At 47.7% G+C, this 18,534-nt stretch overlaps 3 protein-coding genes and 1 long non-coding RNA gene across 5 annotated transcripts; all 4 read right to left on the minus strand.

The window, feature by feature from the left end:
• Nucleotides 1–1,920: 1,920 nt before the first annotated feature.
• LOC147043728 (uncharacterized) lies at nt 1,921–6,514 on the minus strand. The gene is made up of 4 exons (XR_015068550.1): nt 6,459–6,514; nt 6,230–6,371; nt 5,193–5,292; nt 1,921–2,630 (listed from the first exon to the last, which is right to left on the minus strand). It is a non-coding gene; the product is annotated as an uncharacterized LOC147043728 (long non-coding RNA).
• Nucleotides 6,515–8,470: 1,956 nt separating this feature from the next.
• On the minus strand, nt 8,471–10,210 carry coxfa4a (cytochrome c oxidase associated subunit FA4 a). Its single transcript, XM_085933908.1, has 4 exons — nt 10,026–10,210; nt 9,343–9,431; nt 8,891–8,951; nt 8,471–8,683 (listed from the first exon to the last, which is right to left on the minus strand). Exons 1-4 carry the CDS (start codon nt 10,065–10,067, stop codon nt 8,627–8,629), a joined length of 249 nt encoding a protein of 82 aa, XP_085790034.1. The 5' UTR covers nt 10,068–10,210; the 3' UTR covers nt 8,471–8,626.
• A 258-nt stretch (nt 10,211–10,468) lies between these two features.
• On the minus strand, nt 10,469–13,773 carry slc35b1 (solute carrier family 35 member B1). The gene is made up of 9 exons (XM_085934864.1): nt 13,189–13,773; nt 12,646–12,749; nt 12,242–12,372; nt 12,141–12,171; nt 11,863–12,023; nt 11,586–11,712; nt 11,235–11,341; nt 11,001–11,154; nt 10,469–10,780 (listed from the first exon to the last, which is right to left on the minus strand). Exons 1-9 carry the CDS (start codon nt 13,311–13,313, stop codon nt 10,728–10,730), a joined length of 993 nt encoding a protein of 330 aa, XP_085790990.1. The 5' UTR covers nt 13,314–13,773; the 3' UTR covers nt 10,469–10,727.
• A 285-nt stretch (nt 13,774–14,058) lies between these two features.
• Nucleotides 14,059–17,951, minus strand: fam117aa (family with sequence similarity 117 member Aa). Of its 2 annotated transcripts, XM_085934865.1 has the most exons (8): nt 17,531–17,951; nt 17,013–17,146; nt 15,377–15,472; nt 15,207–15,311; nt 15,016–15,120; nt 14,770–14,947; nt 14,570–14,699; nt 14,059–14,510 (listed from the first exon to the last, which is right to left on the minus strand). In XM_085934865.1, exons 1-8 carry the CDS (start codon nt 17,631–17,633, stop codon nt 14,294–14,296), a joined length of 1,068 nt encoding a protein of 355 aa, XP_085790991.1. In that variant the 5' UTR covers nt 17,634–17,951; the 3' UTR covers nt 14,059–14,293. The 2 variants fall into 2 exon arrangements, with proteins under 2 accessions (XP_085790991.1, XP_085790992.1); XM_085934866.1 differs by lacking the exons at nt 17,013–17,146; nt 17,531–17,951 and adding an exon at nt 15,817–15,961.
• Nucleotides 17,952–18,534: the final 583 nt, after the last annotated feature.

Here is an 18,534-nt window from a genome sequence, read left to right on the forward strand (position 1 = left end):
CAAAGGCTGGCGTCGGAGCTCCGGGGCTCTCGCTGCCGTCTAATGACACACAAATTGTGTGAAATATACACAACAGTGCACAATGGCGCAGTAGGACACAATAGGGATGGATCCCGCATTCTGGGTTTGGTGTTTTTCTTTGGGAATAAGGTGCTTTGATTCCCTTTGAACAGACTGGAAGGAAACAACTTCCAAAAGAAATTTCAAGTGGCTATTTCTTCCCTTCCGTCTTGTCCTTTAAGAGAAAGAGCCCGACACTTTTGACAGCAAGCAAACAAAGTGGTCCATGTATCAAGCTGAAGCCAGCCAGACAGACAGACAGACAGCCCGAGGTAGCTGGCTGTCTGTCTTTCAAGGTTTGGCTGGTGAAATATGAGCACTCCAAGGAGAGACAAGGACACGCGGGGGCAACATGGCCGCACTTATTTGTCATTTTGCTTCATCTCCCTCCGCCTGGCCGCTGTAAACATCTTTCAATAAAACCAGCGGTGGCTCACAGGCGCAGTTATCCATCCGTCCTCCTGACGCAGGCGGGCTCGGGAAAAACGCGCGACCCGGCACCGCCGTCCAAGCATTTTTCTGCCGCTCATTAGGGATGCGGGGCTTTTAAAACAAGCTCTGCCGCAGCACACGGACTTTTTAATTAAGTCTCATATCGTGAAGGAGGCGGCCGTCCCATTTATTGTGGCTTTGGAGGCTTTAACGGGCCCGTTCACGCCATTAAAGCGGCGAAGGTGTAACATCGCCGTTGTGCTCTTTTGTCCCGTGGTGATAAAGAAGCAGAATGCTTTGAACGGGCTTCGCACAATTTTGCTCACATCATTGGCGATGAAATTAAAACAGAAATCAGAAATCTATTGATTTCATGTAGGTCAGAAAGAGAATTGGGTCCTATTTTCTTATGAAGGCTTCTGTTGGTTCATTTTTTTCTTCCTGACTGACGTGTAAACAACCGGAAGTGGTTACACTTTGGTTTGAAGCCACATGACGTGTTCCGACTAACTTCAGCGTCTTCCAATTGGACGCGATGGTAACCCAGCCGGCCGGACTCTGGTTTGCGTCCAGAACAGATGCTGACGTGACCTTGACTTGACCCTAAATGTGCACGGCGGGCACTCTAATTTGCACCGTCACTCCTCGACACCGACGTGGCCGCAATGGAGGCGACGGCCGACAATCAAGTTGGCGTTGCTCGCGTGCGTCGACTGTACGTGGCCGCACGCTCGTTGGTGTCTTTGATGAGCCGAGCGGTGACTTACTTTTTATGCGTTAAAGAACTTATTAACAATTGATTAACATACTCTACAAAGAAGCGGGCCGACGTTAATAAGCGGAAAATATCAGAAGCCCCAACCGACATTAACATTTGATATGAGGGAAGGGTGAAGAATTTCGCTGCATTGATGATTTGCGGCTGCTTTTTTGTTTTGGTGTTTGAAGCAATTTACTGTAAACTGACCGACTTTGGGGATTTGAGATTTTGACACCATTTGCATTTGCACCAGGAGGTTTTTAACGAAACATTTCTAAAATCTCGTCGTCGGCTGTTCACAAATTAGAATTGTGGAAAATACAATTTACGTGGGCATTTCTATTTCTCGATGGAAATGTTTCGCCGCAACAAAGGCTTTTCCGAGCGTGAAATCACACACATTTGAAAAGGAGCCGTCTCCGAGCGGTGACTTACTTTTGATGCATTAAAGCGCTTCTTAACCATCAAAGCTCCCAGAAGCCATTTACATCCGCTACAAAGAAGCGGCCCTTCTTTCATTAGCTCCAGAGGTCAGAGGCCACGAGCGACATGGCGATTCTATACCATCAAACGTGGAGTTAAGCACACGCGGGCACATTTGTTTAGCGCTCGCTGACTTTTTAATTTTAATGAGCATTCCCATCGGAGTTCAATTGAGGCCGGCTCGGTGTCCGACTGTCCGCGCGGGCACTTTGGAGGAGCACCGCTGGAGGGATGCTGCGGGGCGGGGGCTCCCTCAGTGAGCCACAAAACATAGTTGCTTTCCTTCAACTTTGTTTAAACAAACAAAATGATTTGGAACGTGCAAAACTTTGGATAACCCCGTTTTGGATCAAATGTACCTCGGTAGTCATTGACCGTCTGGCTATGTGGATGAAGGCTTTATTCAGAGCTGCACTACGATTGGCCCGTCAGAAGATCAATCGCACAAATTGAACTGTATAGTTGTTGATTCTTGTTGGCTTCAGCCATTCACGAGAAGGAGGACTACATTGCTTTATCAATAAGTCAATAAATGATGAACACAAGCGCGTAGCTTCACTTCTTCTTCGCGTTGCCTTCTTCATATGACGACGTGGACAAATCTCCACTCTGGCAAGGATCAAACATCCAAAAGGCACCAAGATGCGGGTTGGTTTTTGTTATCGTTCCGTCGGCCGATCCGAGCCTTCGGAACGCCTACAAAGACCCGTTCCCTGACAAAAATCGATAATCCAATATGTTCCGTCAGCGGTAAGAGATGAACAGAGGAGATAGGCGGCAGCGGCGCCTCCATCGGGAAGACCGAAGCGCCGTCCCTATGTCCCTCCCATCTGCCGGGACTGCCAATAAGAAAGCGGGAGACGGATGGAGGCAATAAGCGACCGTGGCTTTAGATCTAAAAAGAGACATTTTTCAGACATTTAGCTGGGCATGCCAAGCCATTGTAAAAAAGTGACCGTTTGGAGTCACAACAAAAGTAAGGGTCCTGAAATGCTGCGGCCTTCAGTGGCCCCGGGCATTCAGCCCCGATTGAGTGTCATTTCCATTCTGGTCGCCTTTTCCAGGCAGGCGGTAAGAAAAAGGCTTGGAGTATACTTTGTGCTTGCTTTGTGTACTTTTATTTACTGCAAGCAGCTTGAGCGTAGCCATTCGGGGCGGCAGCGCATGATCGCTGGCTGGCTGGCTGGCTGCTGGCGGGCTAATTATGCGCCCTCTCCGGCCGAGCAGCTAATTGACTCGAAAATGGATTGGAGGGAAATAAAGCGAGCAGGACAATGGCGTCGGCTCTGATGAGGCCGCATGTTTCCAATTAGGCCGGCCTACCTAGCGGCGGCGCTCGTCTCAAGTCTGGGCGAGAGAGGCGTGTGGGAGAATTAGGCCGAGCGCAGGGCTTTTTGTCCTCGCCGTGACATCATTACGAGCACGTTGGCTCACATTAATGCCGCTTTGTGTCGGCGCCCTTTCCGTGATGAACAACGGGCTTTGACTGGCCCTAATGAAAAGCTCTAATAACATGCAAATGAGCTCATGAGCAGGAACAACGACGACAAACTTTGCGCTGTGATGTTGTAATTGGGTTGCTCTCACTTCATTTGGATTGTTTTCTTCTTGTGATGCTAAAGCGGATTTCTGTCTGTCTGACTTTTCATCACGTTACAAGTTGTTTTGTCATTTTTCACAAATAAGACTTGTTTTGGCATTTTTTTCCTGAAAAGGAAAATCCGACATTGTAACTCTTCATTGGAATAAAAGACAAACCTTGCAATATTTGGAAAAGAGTTTTGTAGTTGCACTCATTTGTGGTCATATTAGTCAAAAGAAAAAAACTAAAAAAATCTCTCTTAGTCTATCAATAAGAAGATTCCAAAATGCGAACTCCGACTCAACTTTCCCGGGTTCGCCCACGTCGCACGACAAACAATTACGCCGGCGCGGAACAACAAAACGTCTCGTAATGAGACGAGCGGGCGATCATAACGGAAATATTCCCGGCAAATTTGTTTTCCATCTGCATATTAGCGGCGGGGCGGCATTTAGCCCGCTGGGCCTCATCTCGCCTCCGAGCGGACGTCGGCGTCCATCCGTCGGCTGTCATTAGACCTAATAGACGCGGCGGCGGCGGTGGCGCGCTCCGGCGCACCGCCTCAGTTATGGGATGCATTAAGGCCGCAATGAGCCCGCATCTTCTCCACCACGACTTCAAAGCCGTCCGCTTGGTGCGCGCGCAAGACTTGTCTATATTTAAATGTCTGTGATTGTGTGGCTTGCCTCTGCAATAAGATGTAATGAAGCTGACGCCTGCCCGCCGACGGAAGGAAAATGAGCGCGCGTGCGCTACATTAGCGAGCGCTAAATTGCAAACACGGGATGGAAATTAAGGACTCTGATTGTTTTGCTCGTGTCCTCCATTAATCATAATCATTGCTTGGATGTACTAGTAAGAGATGACATGTGACAGATGAGCAGATGCTGAATAAAGAGGAACTATGGCGTATGGCAATTCAAGGTGCTTTTTGTCACATGTATTTGCTCATTATTTGTGCAATCGCTTTCTGCTGTCGTTACCGTTTTTGCATTTACAAGGACTGACCAGCGGGTGGCAGTGTTTAGAACGAAGCGCTTTTTGAGTGACTGATGAGTGACAAAAATGACATCACGGCTCAACAGGGATGGAAGAAAAACGGATTTTCTGTAGTGACCGATGGAAAGTTGGACACCAAGACTACGGAAGAAACTACTTTCCAACAGCTTGCCATTGTAGGCACTGAGCCTCCACGCGGTGCCACCTGGTTCCAGGTCTTTGGCCCAAAGGGCTGGATTTACTCTCAAGAGCTCCACAACGCTCTGCTGCCCCCTAGCGAAGGTTGCCGCACCAGCGTGCCAAAGAAGACGCTCGTCTTCATCTGCGTTTTTAATTGAGGCGTCTCCAGGGAACGGTGTCGTAACCCCAAAGCGTCGGAGTCCGCAGCTACGCGACCTCCACGTCAGAGCTTTGCCCGTCAATGCGAGATCATTAAGGATCCTTTAAGGAGCCGGACACCCACTCCACTTTTCTTCACTGGACCTCCTATTAACCTCCCGCTCATTTAGCCGTAACGATCCAACAGGCACTCGTTAAAAGTAGCTTCCAAACAAAAAAAAAACAAAAAAGGCACTTATGTTTGAAAATGCCGGCGCCGGTAAATGTTCCCTCCACACCTCATTGACGGCCTTCTCCGTTATATTTTCCGAGCCTGAATAAATTCCATGGCCGCCGCTACTTATTCGTTAAGCGCGCCGCTGAATTACGAGCTCCCAAGGGCGCCCTTACGCTTTTGTTCTCGGCGACAGTCAACTTGTGGCGGCGGCGGCCAGGTCTTTAAAAAGAAGTCTTTTGTAGTGTGAAGACGTGCTCTCCATTCAGCCACACACAGAAAAAGCCTGGCAGTGTCCTCCGATGAACCGCAAAGTTTCTCACCTCTAATGTCCATCAAGTCAGACAAGGGCGGAATTCTTCAAGCCAGACCTCTGGTGGTCCAAACGTACGGGATCTTCGCTGCACAATTTGATTGGAGCATCTGGAAGAAATTCAAATTGCTGTTGAGTGCTGATACACAAAATTGACATCAAGACGAAATCTTCTATTTGAATTGTTGTATTTGGTTAGCGCACGGCCGCCGTCAAATTGTGGCTAATCAGCTGTTGGCGGGAGCACACGGAGATGGGGGGGGTCCCTCTCCCCGCGGCGGCGCCCCGGGTCGAAAACAGGTTTGAAGTTTAATGATGCCAGCTGCCAACTCCGCCAGGCTGCGAGTGCTAACGAGCTGGCACCGGCGGCGGACTGGGCCGCGGCGCCCGCACCTGGAAATATAGCAGGCTTTTTCCGAGAGGGAGGGAGGGCGTTTGGCGGGAGGGCGTTGGAGACGTCGCCACCAAGAGGCCCGCGTCTTCTCTTTGAAGAGTGCCAAATTTCCATATTTCATTACACGCCGCTGACTGACAAGGCCCAGCCAGATGTTCTATTTTCAGCTATTTAAATTCTGACCTGTTTACCAGTGGTGAGGGGGGAGAAAAAATGAAATAAAGATTGTTTGAATGCTTATCAGTCAGTTCTTTTTCTCGATGGCGTATCGTGTTCGAGATGACTTGAGATTGAGCAAAAAGCAGACTACTGGACCAGACTTTTTTTTGTAGGTCTAGCCAGGATAGACATGCCCAGATAAATCTCAAGTTATCATGTGAAACCGATTGACAATATTCATCTTTTGGAGCCCGCTGGAAATGGCTTTCAAAAGCCAAATGGAAGACTTATCCATGTTTATTTATTCCGTAGGTTTGTTTCTCCTTGGCAGATTTGACATCGGCTTGAGGGCGGGCGGAATTTTTTGACACGGCACAAAACTGCTGAACAGCAAATAACCAACCGCACGAGGCGAGAACTCATTTTATGCATGTTTTCACAAAAGTAGGTTTTTGCTGAATGTCATTCAAATCCCCAAAGCGTGGTTTGCTCACCTTTGTGAAAACCACTTAGGGGAGTAAAGTTGGTGGTGGAAGTCCATCACAAAGACGCGGGCAGGCGGGCGGGCAGGCGGGCAGCCAGGTGTCCAATTAAGCAACCATACGCGTCTGTAGCACGATTAAGCCTTGGATGGATCTAGGTTTTGGGAGTAATGTAATGTAATGTACTCAATCCTCATGTACTTGAAACGAACTTTTAATGTTGTGTGAGAAAAATACTCACCGTTTTTTTTGTGTGTGTGTGTGTGTGTGTGCGTGTCATTTAGAGCTCGGTGTCGTGTCGTCGAGGCAATGACACGGACCTCTTCGCTAGTACAGCGCCGGTGTTGCAAGAGTTCTCGCCCGATGTCTGCCGTCTGCTGGCCAACATTGGTATTACACGTTGAACTGGTTCAGCCACGCCAAACGTTTGACGGGCCACTCCGAGTGACCGGCGTGCGTGCGTGCTTGGTTTGTGTGACAAATAAAGCCAAAGAATTACCAAAAAATAAAAGTCGATGAAATACCCAAGCAACTAAGATGTAAATGCTCCAAAACAGATCCCAATTTTGTCCCCTAACCACCAAGACAGCCAGCCAGTGTACATCCTCTTTCTGTTCTTCACCTGCCTTTTGTCTTGTCCCAGTGAAGATGTTCCTTCCCTCTGCCACATAAAACACACAACAGCTCGCATCTGCGCTTTTGCCCGAGGACACAATTCACGCGGCACTGATGGCTTCAGGATCAAACGGGCGGCCTCGACACGTCTCGTCCCCGCACGCTACATAAAACAGCGCGGCGTCGCTCGGCTTCAGCGTCCCTGAGATGTCAGCGATTCATCCCGGTGCTATTCCTCTCCAAACAGTTGCTAAACGCCGCCGCCGCCGCCATCCCTCATGAGGAAAATTTGACGACAGCTAGCCGTGACCTTTCGCAACGTGCCGCGCAATCTGGCACTTTGTCGCCACGCCTGACAAAGCACGAGGATCAATAAGACTTTGTTGAGATAAAAGTTCTTTGACAAAGTCTCTTGGTCCGTCCACTCACATTCCTTTGGGTTTGAATGTTTCTTTGTCTCCCCTGTAGTAGGCACCGACTAACAAACATCAGTAGCAAAAAAAGTCACTGGGGTGACTTGGAGGGCAAACAAATGACCATGGTCAGACTTGTGTGTGGGTTTTCTCCACTACCTCTGCAACCTTTGGCGACCTCAGTCCAAAAAACAGGTGAGCTGGAACGTTTAGATGTTCATTTTGCACCAGTGTTATTGCAAAGAAGACTTTTGTCATTGGTTCCTCTTTAATGTATTAAATTGTCAATGTTTTGAATGCATACTATTATTCCCTCCCTGTATGGACAAAAGTAATGACTATCAGGTGTATAGCGCCCGCTATTGGTGCAAGGCAGTACAGCTCAAAGTACACCTCTCAAGGCACTTGACAATTGGCAACCTGCTGCTGACCTGTGTGGGAAAGCATTAGCTGAGTTGAGTGGTTACCATAGCAACGCAATTCCCTCAAAGGCTTTCGGTTATAAAAAAAAAAAAACCAGAAACAAATGACAATTTAATTAAGAGGCACTTTATTTGCGCAGTACAAAAAGACATTTTATGTTTGCATCAAATTTTAGGACTACTTTACAAAATGATTTTATTTTTGAAGACCTGCACCAGAAACATGCAAAATGCTAGTATTTTCCACCAATCACTGCCCCCCCCAATTCACCTTCGAGTTTTTTGTACGACCATTAAAAAGCACTTGTCTTAGATAAAGAAGGCTTCTGCATTGTGCACAAGCCGGGCGTTCCCATAAGCACGTGAAGGTGCCGTTGGATTTAACAGAGTGCTTCTGTTCAAACACAAAAGGTCTTCTTGACATTTTACACGGACGGCCACGTTGGCTGCTCACGCTTCTCGGCTTTCTCGCATCCTGCGACGCTTCAGACACGGCGACGTGTTGACATTTACAAACTTAGCAGACTGAAGAAGAAGAAGAAACACTATGGTTACTAGTATTCTTTCCTTTGCTTAATGGTTAAGGGGGGGCGGAAACCCCACATTCAAGGCATTGCTTGCTTGGTAAGACTTTTTCTAGACTTCGGATTTATGACCTGATTGGACTGATAAGATTCTGGATGGCGGCCAGAAGAAGGTGAAATGAGGAGAGGATGATGCAAGCCAGCAAATAAAAAGCAAACACGAGCGAACATGCTGCACAAGGACAAAGAAAGATAATTCCAATGAAAAGAAACAGACTCTTTTCTCTTGTCAGGAGGAGAAAAGACTCCTTTCACTTTATTGACGCACCCAAAAGTGAAGACGAGCACCGTTTCAAACAAAAGGGGATGCGATGATGAAACTTAAATATGACTCATGATGCGCTTGTGCGTTTGGTCCAGCGGACGAGAGACGCTTTAGAAGTCGGGACCTTGCTTCTTCAGTTTGCTGTAGTCCATGTTGACTGTGTAGAACTGGAAATCACAGCAGAGACCAAAAGTGGCTCAAACGCTTTCAACCATCCCACGTGTTACAATTTCACATGGAGCTGTCTACAGTTCCAATGCGGCAGCAGTCATGTTCACTAAGAAGCTAAATTATAATGTCATAATTGTCATTTCATTCTTAACCAACCTGACAGTAAGTTGCAATTGATTTTGGAGTTGTAAAACTAAACCAACCTTGTACTGATCAGTCGGAGACATTTTGTTCCATGGCTCGGGGTTGTTCTTCCGATCCCAGCTGCAGAAAAATCATTTGCTTTGAAAATTCACGTCCAATACAAATGACAAAACCTACGTTAGGAACGATGAAAGTTACAAAGTGTCCACAATCCCAATTTCTCCCATTTACTAGGTGCTTCACGCTAAAAATAAAGGTCATAGAACAAAATAAAACTACAGCTCAGTTTACATTAGCATATATAATAAATATATTATATTATAAAAAGCAGTTGGCCTTTAAAACCGTCAATACAGACTGAAGTGACAATTAACGGAGCGATACTGCCACCTGGTGGTAGTTTTGAAGCATTGCTGAAATTTATAAGCGTGCAGTGTTATAAAATGCAAATTCATTTGTGTATTCATTTTTGATGGTATTAATTTCCTCGGAATTTGGTGAGCATGTTTACCAGACATCTGGGTTCCTCAGGCCCAGGCGAGCCAGGTACGCCAAGGACATGACTGTGCCTCCACCGATGAAGATGAAGAGTGGAATGAGCTGCAAGGAGCAAGCCAAAAAATAAGGAAATTCAACACACACAAAAAAAAAGGCCATTTTCAGGTTTGACCACTGACTAGTTCGTCACAAGCATCAACACTGGAAATAAACACTTACTAAACTTGATATACAATTACAGTCAGATCAATAATTGGATTAAGATTAATAATGTATATGAAAGAAGTATTTTCTAGTCGAGTAGTTTCATAATGACTACGTTTAAAGAGCTTTGCCATATGTGTAAGCAGCAGCGGCAGCAGCGGCAGCAGCGGCTATTTACAACTTAGCACCTACTTGGCTTGTCTGTCAGTCTGTCTGTCAGTCTGTCTGTCTGTCTGTCTTGTCAGGGTGTGTGCCTGCCCGCCCCGCCGTCTGACCCGATATCACTCCAAAGCATCCCCAGATGCACGTTTAATCACTTCAAATGCCTAATGATACATGTTCCGGGATAACACCATAAGATTGTGTCGATTTGTTTACGTCGCAAAGTTCAGCGCGTGTCAAAGCTAACGTTGCTAAGCTAAGCAAGGAAATCCACAGAAACAAACATTGCGACATGGCAAGGTTTTTTGCAGTTCAATTCGCTTTACTCACAGCCGGGTGGCTAATCAGTTGCTTGCGGACTGTAGCCAACATCCTGATTAGTAGGGTGTAGTTTCTCCCAATTTGTACACAAATAAAAGGATTAAATGAAGGCTGGCCAAAAACGGACTTGTTTAATCCGCCAGTTTGAGTCGAAGAAAAGCAGCAGGCAGGCAGGCAGACACCAGGCAGCACTCAAATAGGAGGTCGAGGTGATTGCCTGACAAGAAGTTGCAAAAACGCTAAAGTGATCATTAGAATTCAACTCTATTTCATACAGTAGGGAGGAAGCAGTTTACGTCCTGAAAGGTTAATCGAGGGTCGTTTTTTTAAATCCAGTCCAGTCCAGTCCAGTCCACCAGCCCAGAGTGACTGTACCAGTAAGTGGCAGCAGGCGTCGCTTCGATGGCAGCGCGTTCTCTGCCTTGACAATTTCAATGAATTGGAATACGATGAAAGGTGACAATTTCCCTTTTAATGAAAGTATTCGATCATTTGTAGAAAAAAATAAAACAAGCACTCAACCATGACTCCTATGCTTTATAAATGACAATTTATAATTGGCCTAGAACACGATACTGAAACGTGATAGCATTTTTGAGTAAATTCGGGCTGAAATGTTTTGTCCTTGAATGCGTTGAAACGGAGGAGTTTGTATTCATTAAAAATGAGGTCATACAAGTTGCAGCCTGTATAAGAAGGTTCCCACTTGTCTTAATGTGTCGTCTTCTTGGGTCCTTTGCCAAATTTAGCGTCCAATCCGAGACCTGAAATGTCCACATCAGAGATGTAAAGGAGCTGTCAAAAAGATACGAGTGACCCCAACTAACCCACGTTTTGAGATACGAGCCGCGTTTCTATTCATTTCAGCGAGGAAAGACCATCTGAGATGGGCAGGACTTGCGTAACAAGCACGGTCACGGAGCCAATCCAACATGCGGGTCAAGGCATCTATGTACACCCGACTAAATTGGCAATTTCTCTCACCAAGGAACACCAGGATGGTGCCGACCCACTGCATGTCGCTCATTTGATTCCCAAAGAGAAGGACGGAGCCCAGGATAGTGAAAAACTTCCTGGTGGTGGTGACGATGGAGCACGTCAAAGGTCCGAAGTAAACCACCGTCATGAAGATGAACGTCTGGCATCAAACAGGGAACCGTGTCATTACTTTTTGACGCTGCCATGCTAGCTTTGAATCAACTTTGAACGTTGGCTCACCTGGCCCAACGCGCTGGTCAATCCAAATAGGAGGATGTTGTACAAGATGCTCGGGTAACGTTCAGTAAAGCTCAGGAAGTCCCACACCTCACCGGTCCACAGCACAACTGCGCACACGTACAGTAATAGACCTCTTGGACAAAAATAATCAAAAGTGGTCTGGGTTTGTTTTACGTTTCATTCTTAATATATCGTCGAGAACCTCAAATATAGCTAGCTTGTGGATGCTGTGCAACTGATGTGCTTGCAGCGTAAGTGCTGTGCCTATGGCGCCACCAAGTGGTGTGTAGAAATATTTCAGACTGCTGAAGACAATCAATTGGCGTTTGTGAAATTGCTAAAGTGACTTACCCAGTCCTAGGAGCACCGTGGACCACAGATTGATGTTGAGCATCATGTGGTTGGCGCTGGTTTGGAAGCGGGTCCTCATGTGGTCCTGAGCCACACCTGTCAGGCCATCCAGCGTGAGAGAAACTAGCTGTAAAAATAGGACCATTTCAGTGTGGTTGCGGTCATGAACACAAAATGGAATCTGTCTTCATCAGAAATCTTCAAATCGGAATGGTGTCAAAATTGCCAGCGTAGCGTTCAAGGTGCAACTTTTTTTTTTTACTTTGGACCTACTCACCAAGAGGATCTCTCCGAAGCCAAAGATGTGGTCCTCGGCCACAGCTGAGCTCTTGTTGGGCTTGTATAGAAAGAGCGCTACCCCGCTCACGATCAGAAGCACACACAAGTACTTGGCCATCGGGTAGCGCTTCCTCAAGATGGTCACCCCCAAGATCATCACTGCACACGTGGGAACAACTTTGTGAGCAGGAAAAGCTCCGGGCGGACGTGGCATAATAGCGCAACTCCAAACACGCTAGGTGAGATCATTCCAATTCTGGAATCACGTTAGCTCACCTGGGATTGGCTTGCAAGATTTCCCCAGCACCTAAAGACAGGATATTGTTTTAGGAAGTAGAAACACTTCATCAAGTACATTTGAGGGAGCTCTGGATGACCTGTGTGGGGTAGTTGACATATTGTAAGGCAGAGTTGCTGGACACCATGGCTCCCACATAGGAGAGGGAACAAAGGCCGTACAGCCAGCTCCTGGTGAAGTCCGGCTTGGGACCCTCGAAAAACTGAATCACTGGGGAAAGAGGAAAAATAAACACAGGAGAGAGATGACTGAAGTAAACACATTCACATCCAAAGCAAGAATGCGACATTTCAAATGACCGTGGAAAACAAAGTTTGATCAATACGTTTTACATGTTCATTTTGACACCACCCACACAAAGCTCAAGTTTCACTTCAAACATTTCTTATACATTTGTGACGGTGACATTTGGATGAGTTCTATTTGCGACATTTCCGCTTGGGGTAAATAACCTGTGAAATTTGAACCAGCATCGAAACTTACATATCCTGGCAAACAGAGCGTTAATGATGCACTGGATGAACACCAACGTCCTGGCAAATCGAAACGTCTCCTTTTGGTCGCCGTGGCCATAATCACCTCTTGTACTGTAGTGAGAAATGTCATAGAAAAGTTCTAGATTTCATCTGCTGGTGAGGCTGTGATGCATTCTAGTTCAACCAAGTTATTGCTCGATGAATACTGTGTGCATGACATCGTCGTCATGTCGTAACCAGATACGATTCCTGCACTTGCCACTTGGGCAACAGCATTCCACCAGTGTCGTGGCCCACTTCCACCTGGCATATTCACACATGGAACTAGTTCCAAAAAACCAAATCAAACTTAACCTTTGTATTTGCATTTTAATCAGTTGTAATATTTGGAAACAGAGCTCAATTTAATTGCCCATTGATCACATCAAATGATTCAGGAAGGGTTGAAGAAAGTTAGGAATCCCGTGAGGGAAAATCAAGACGACCAGTCGCTACAACGTCAACGATCACAATGCAAACAGCTCTCACGTAAACGCCGCTGGTTACTTACATGGTTTCTTGCAAAATTCCATAATAGAAATAACACACGAAGACGCCCAGAAAACATAGGATGAAGCGCAAGCGCATGTTGTCCCACAGCGATGGGCCCCTGGATGCTCCTTTGCCCGAAGCCATGCCGTCCGCCACCAGTCCGGGTATGGAAACCGACACCGCCACCGCCACGCTCCCGGGCCCCGCAAAAGCGACGTCCCGCTCCACTATAGCAGCCGGAGTGGCTGTTCGGCTTTTATATTTTCACTTGTGCACAGCAAGCGTCATTATTGATTCTTTCTATTGGGCTGCAAAGGAATGTTGTTGTGATGAGCTCATTACAGGTTTCATTAAACAGGGTCCGGAAATGTGTTGTTGTGAAAGGACCTTCAAACGGTGTCCAGAAATGTGCCTGAATTTTTCCTTTTCATCTTCTCGTCTACTCTTTTATGTAGACGAAACTTTTCTGAACGCCCGTCAACGAAACCAATCAAAACAACGTTTTCACTGGTGTTAGTTATGTTATAGACGCGACCACACATTTTTATCGCGACAATGCAAAAGTTCAATCAAAACAAAAAACCGTGGTCCTTTTCTCAAAAAACGTCGCATGCCTTTTGACGTCGCAGTATGTGGATTGAGTGGATTGGTCCACACATTACCAGATACAATTCTCAATGGCCAATCATGGCGCTTTTGTGGTAGAGATGGGCGGGACTAAGATATTTAAAAACCGCAAATCCACGTGTCGTACGAGTGTAGATCGGATGTATATGAAATTGGAATTTAAGAATACAATCCATTTCAATTTGAATGCTATCAAAATAAGGATTTTTCCTGATCAATCATATTCGATACACATCTGATATTCATAAATTTTGCCATGTAAATTTATGAACACAACTAAATCTCATCACAAGTGATTTAAGATAGCTACAAAAATATACTTCTTAATAAAACATTGGTAAAAAGGAAGCCAGTCAAAAAAACTGTGGGCTTGATTATAATACAGTGAGTAACAAAGCCAAAACATTTTGGTATTCATCCACAAGTCTGCCTGCAATGGAGGCTCCAAAAAGTCTCAGAGAAGACACTCAGAGAAGTCTAGTCCAGCTCAGTCACCCTCACTGCATGCCCAGCTGCCTGGTGGGAGACGCCTGGCCCGGGCAGCCGGTGACGGGCGAGACGGACAGGCCGCGGAAGAGCAGGTCCATGGAAGGCAGGAGGGGCTTGAGGAGGCTGACGGGGCAGAAAGCAGAGCCTCCGTGCGGGGTGAAGTTCACCTTATTGAGGTCGGGACAAGACGGCTGCAGGTGGACAGCCTCGTCCGGACAGGTGGACCTGCGGGCAGGCATTTTCTTGGAATCCACATTGCAGAATGCACAAAAGAGGGAACTCACATTGTGTCCTGACACACTAGATGCGGCTCGCGGCCTTCCGGCGGCAGCCGCGACGAGGACGACGAGCACGCTGGCAACGCGGGAGCATCGAAAAGCGTGGAAGGACAAAAGACCTCACGAGTAGGAGACCCTGTTACGCACACAGACACAAATGCTGGCCACTACTTACCAAAGCTATTTGTAGAACGCGAGCGCCTGACCTGCTGACTTGGACGGGGAGAAGAGCGAAGGGTTCAAAGGGCAGGGTGAGCTTGACGGCGACTGCGAAGGAGACAGCAGGGAAAGATCCGACGGGCCCGGCGACGACTCGCTCTGGGAGCCGCTGCTGCACCTCTGGACCGGAGCGGGAGCCCTGTGCCCGTCCGGGATGTCCAACAGCTGCAGCGCAAAGCCACAGGCCTTTTTTATTTCCCGCTACTCCCCCATTTGCATCTCAAGGCCAGGACCTGGTGCCGGTCGTCCCGCTTCTCCGACACAAACGCCTCCTCCAGCTCCAAGTTGAGGCCCTCGTCGCTTCGCCGCAGACGGGAGGCCAGTCCGCTCAAAGGCACCTGAGGTGACGTCCGGAAGAGTAGAAACACCACTTTGGCCGGCTGTCAAAAGAATCCAGGGCCAAACCATGCTTTGGCGGTTGTACCTGGGTGACGCCCGCAGTCGGCGGACGGAGCGACGCGTCGTACCCTGGCGCGGAAGGAGCAGCGTGGCGGGATCGCTTCTGCAGCTGCTGCCTGAGCTTGGCCACCTGCAAGAAGAAGAGCATGACCGTGACCGTGATGATCGTGATGATGAAATGATGAAGGTTCTCGCCTCCTTAAGGTGCTCAGCACTGCCCCACGATGCCGATCGCTTGTGAGCGCCCATACTTCTCCTGGCCCGCGTCTCCTCCGCCCAACAAAACGGCGTCTGAAATGACAGAAGACGAGACAGACAACTTTTATTTTCCACCGCTGCGCGCGGACTGTGACTGACGAATAAAGGAAGCGATTGGCCCATCAAAGTGAGCCGCTAGCTGATTTGCTAAGTAAGTGGCTGATGGACGGATTGATTGCGCAGCTGACAAATAGAAGTTTCTCTGCATGCTCATCCTTGGCCTCCGCCAACAGCCTCAGAAAGGCTTTTTGCTTCCAACAACGATGACAAAGCAAACAGGTGTGTGTCCACCTGCCAAGATGCACCTCAACACAACCACTTCCTCTCACGGTAGAGTCGAGACAACATCTATGAATAGAATTTTCCAAACATCGTACCGTTTTCTTCACATGAACTCTGGATTTTCTAGCAGATGCTCTGCCGTCCATGGCCAACCTCCAAAGTCTGACTCTTCTAGTTCGGACGCCCCTGCGGGACCTTGGCGGACAATCTCGTTCGAGTCAGCTTAGTCTCCGTCGGTCCCATCACACCAAAGAGAAAAGTCTGTCGTCGGTGTGGCGTCCGGCGGCTAAATAAGTCTGAGTGAGTCACGTCGTGACTTTGCCAGATAAAGTTACAGGCGTCACCTCGACACCTCGCGGCCACTGCCGGCAGGGGGGATCACGCGGCTATAAAAAGACCACAGCGCCATGCCGCATGTTAAGTTAAGTACAACGACTTCTGTCTGTCCAAAGGCCACAGCATGACGGCTACAAAGTGGACCTGCCAAGAGATCCCTTCCCATCAAATCCATGGATATTGCAGAAGATGCACTTTGCATAGAAGGCCAGTCAAGGATGAAATCGGGTCGACAATAAGTTGGATGATGGGTTGCCACCCAGTTGGGGGCAGCAGACGCTGACTGGTGTGTGTGTGTATGTATGTGTGTGTGGAGGGGGATGGGGTGTGCGTATAATGAGGTCAGGAGGGGTCCGCCTCGCCGCACAATGGAGCGAGGCAGAGGGGGTTCGCTCGACTTGAAACTGTGCCCCGAAAACTTGGAGGAGCTTGGCAAAGTTTTCCGGGCGGGCTGAGGCGACAAGAGTGTGTAAAAGGGCTGTGTGGCTTTGGCAACCATTTTCATGCATGCTTGAGGTTTAGACACACCCCCAAAAAATATTTGTTTTTTTCTTTCAGTTGCTTGCCTTGGGTGGTTAAAAAAAACCCACTTGTAAGCCAAACATCATACAATTTGAATGTCACAACATAAAACAGGCTCAATGTTCCAAATGAGTCAGAAATGTCCCAAAACGTTTTTGTTTTTTTGAATCGAATCTATTGATTCTAATTCCTCTCTAAGGGGCAATTGTACTTCCACCCTTCTGGATGTGCAGTATCTTTGCGTTGCACATCACACGTATTCAGGCATGCAAGGAGAGATAGCGGCGTGATATGACTGCTGCACTTTTTTTTCAACTGGGGCGAGCGAGTACCTTGCTGAAGGACATCTCCACACTAGCATGGATCCAACCCCTTTTTTTCATGGGACTTGAGCCTCCCTCCACAGATAAGCTAGCAGCAAAATGACACTCACCTGTGTGGCCTTATGGCAGACTCCCGCCGGGCCTTCTTTGGGCCAATGCCCCCGCAGGTACGGCGCCAGGATGGCATCTAAAGAAAGCGTCCGCCGCATGGGGGGCTCGGGCGCGCGGGCCCAGGTCCGCTCAGCTTTTTGGAGGGGGAGACAAAAAAGGCACGAAAAGAGTCTTAGGACTGAGTTATTTGCTAAATTGATCCCAGGCGCTGCGTGGGTCCAAACACACACACACAATCGTGAACGTGGGCAACCCAAGAGGAGCCCAACACATAAAGCACAAAGCATCCTGTGTTCTTCAACATTTTCCTCAATTTTGCAGCATCATTTACAATCTGGACTCATTTCAATGATATATTTGTGATTCCTACTGCAACTAATACAGACAGAAAATATTGCTGTTACTAAAACATTTCACCCCACCTACACATGTTTTGGAATGATTAAGAGCCTTTGCCTGCAGGAGAGAGAAAGAGAGATATGTACTAGTATTATCTTGTGGACTGATGTTTATTTACCCGTCTTGGGGAGCAGCTGGTAGGGCACCATGGCCCGGAGGGGCAGCAGCGACACGCCGGAGTTGCTGCAGCCGCGAGAAGCTGCACCACTTCGGCCTGACATCCCTCACAGGTCCGGTTAGATTCCAAGGAAGTCGCACGCACGCACGCACGCACGCACGCACGCACGCACACACGCACACACGCACACACGCACACACGCACACACGCACACACGCACACACGCACACACGCACACACGCACACACGCACGCGGATGGACACGCGCAGGGCAGGCGGGCCGGCAGGCTCAGGCAGGAAGGCTCCTTTCTTCACTTCACGCGCACTGATGCTCCCAAAATGCTTGCTTTGCTTGTCAGACGTGTTCTTTTTTCTTCTCGTGCTGAGGAGTATTGTGCTTGCTCTCAGCACAAGTGACAGGAAGAAGTCGCGACAAAAGTTTTGGGTCATCTGGCATCTAGTTGGTTGGTTGGTTGGTTGGTGCAAGTCACGCGAGCTCCTATTGGTCGTCATCTGCACCCCCGAAAAGTTTGGAGGTCCAACCCACTTTTTTTTACTTTCACGATTGTGGGGCCTCCTTTGTATGTGGCTGTGCAGGCAAGTCGATGCTCTGTCCATTTCTTTCTTTCTTTCTTTCTTTCTTTTATTTTTATTCCATTGAATTCTTGCAAAGAATATATGAAAGTTTTCATTTCCCTTTGAGCTATGAACATGACTGCAACAACTAATTCTATTTTCAAAAGATGTATTTCAATTGAATGAAAATTGCAATTTTTTTTTAAAACAATAACAACAAATCGTCAGTGAACGAATTTATATATTCTTCGGAAATATGTTTTAGTTTGTATGGGAAAAAAAGCTCATTATATTTCTGAATACCAAGCAGATCGCTCACTGACCGGTGTGGGGAGCTAATCAAGTGGCCTGTAGGTGTCCTTTTACCGTTGGCCACTAGATGGAGCCAAAGCGTGCTCGTGCCGTCAAGTTGTTGATCCCTTGACACA

This window comes from Syngnathus leptorhynchus, chromosome 16 (assembly GCF_054491065.1).
Source record: "Syngnathus leptorhynchus isolate UIUO chromosome 16, UIUO_Slep, whole genome shotgun sequence".
NCBI classification, from domain to species: domain Eukaryota; kingdom Metazoa; phylum Chordata; class Actinopteri; order Syngnathiformes; family Syngnathidae; genus Syngnathus; species Syngnathus leptorhynchus.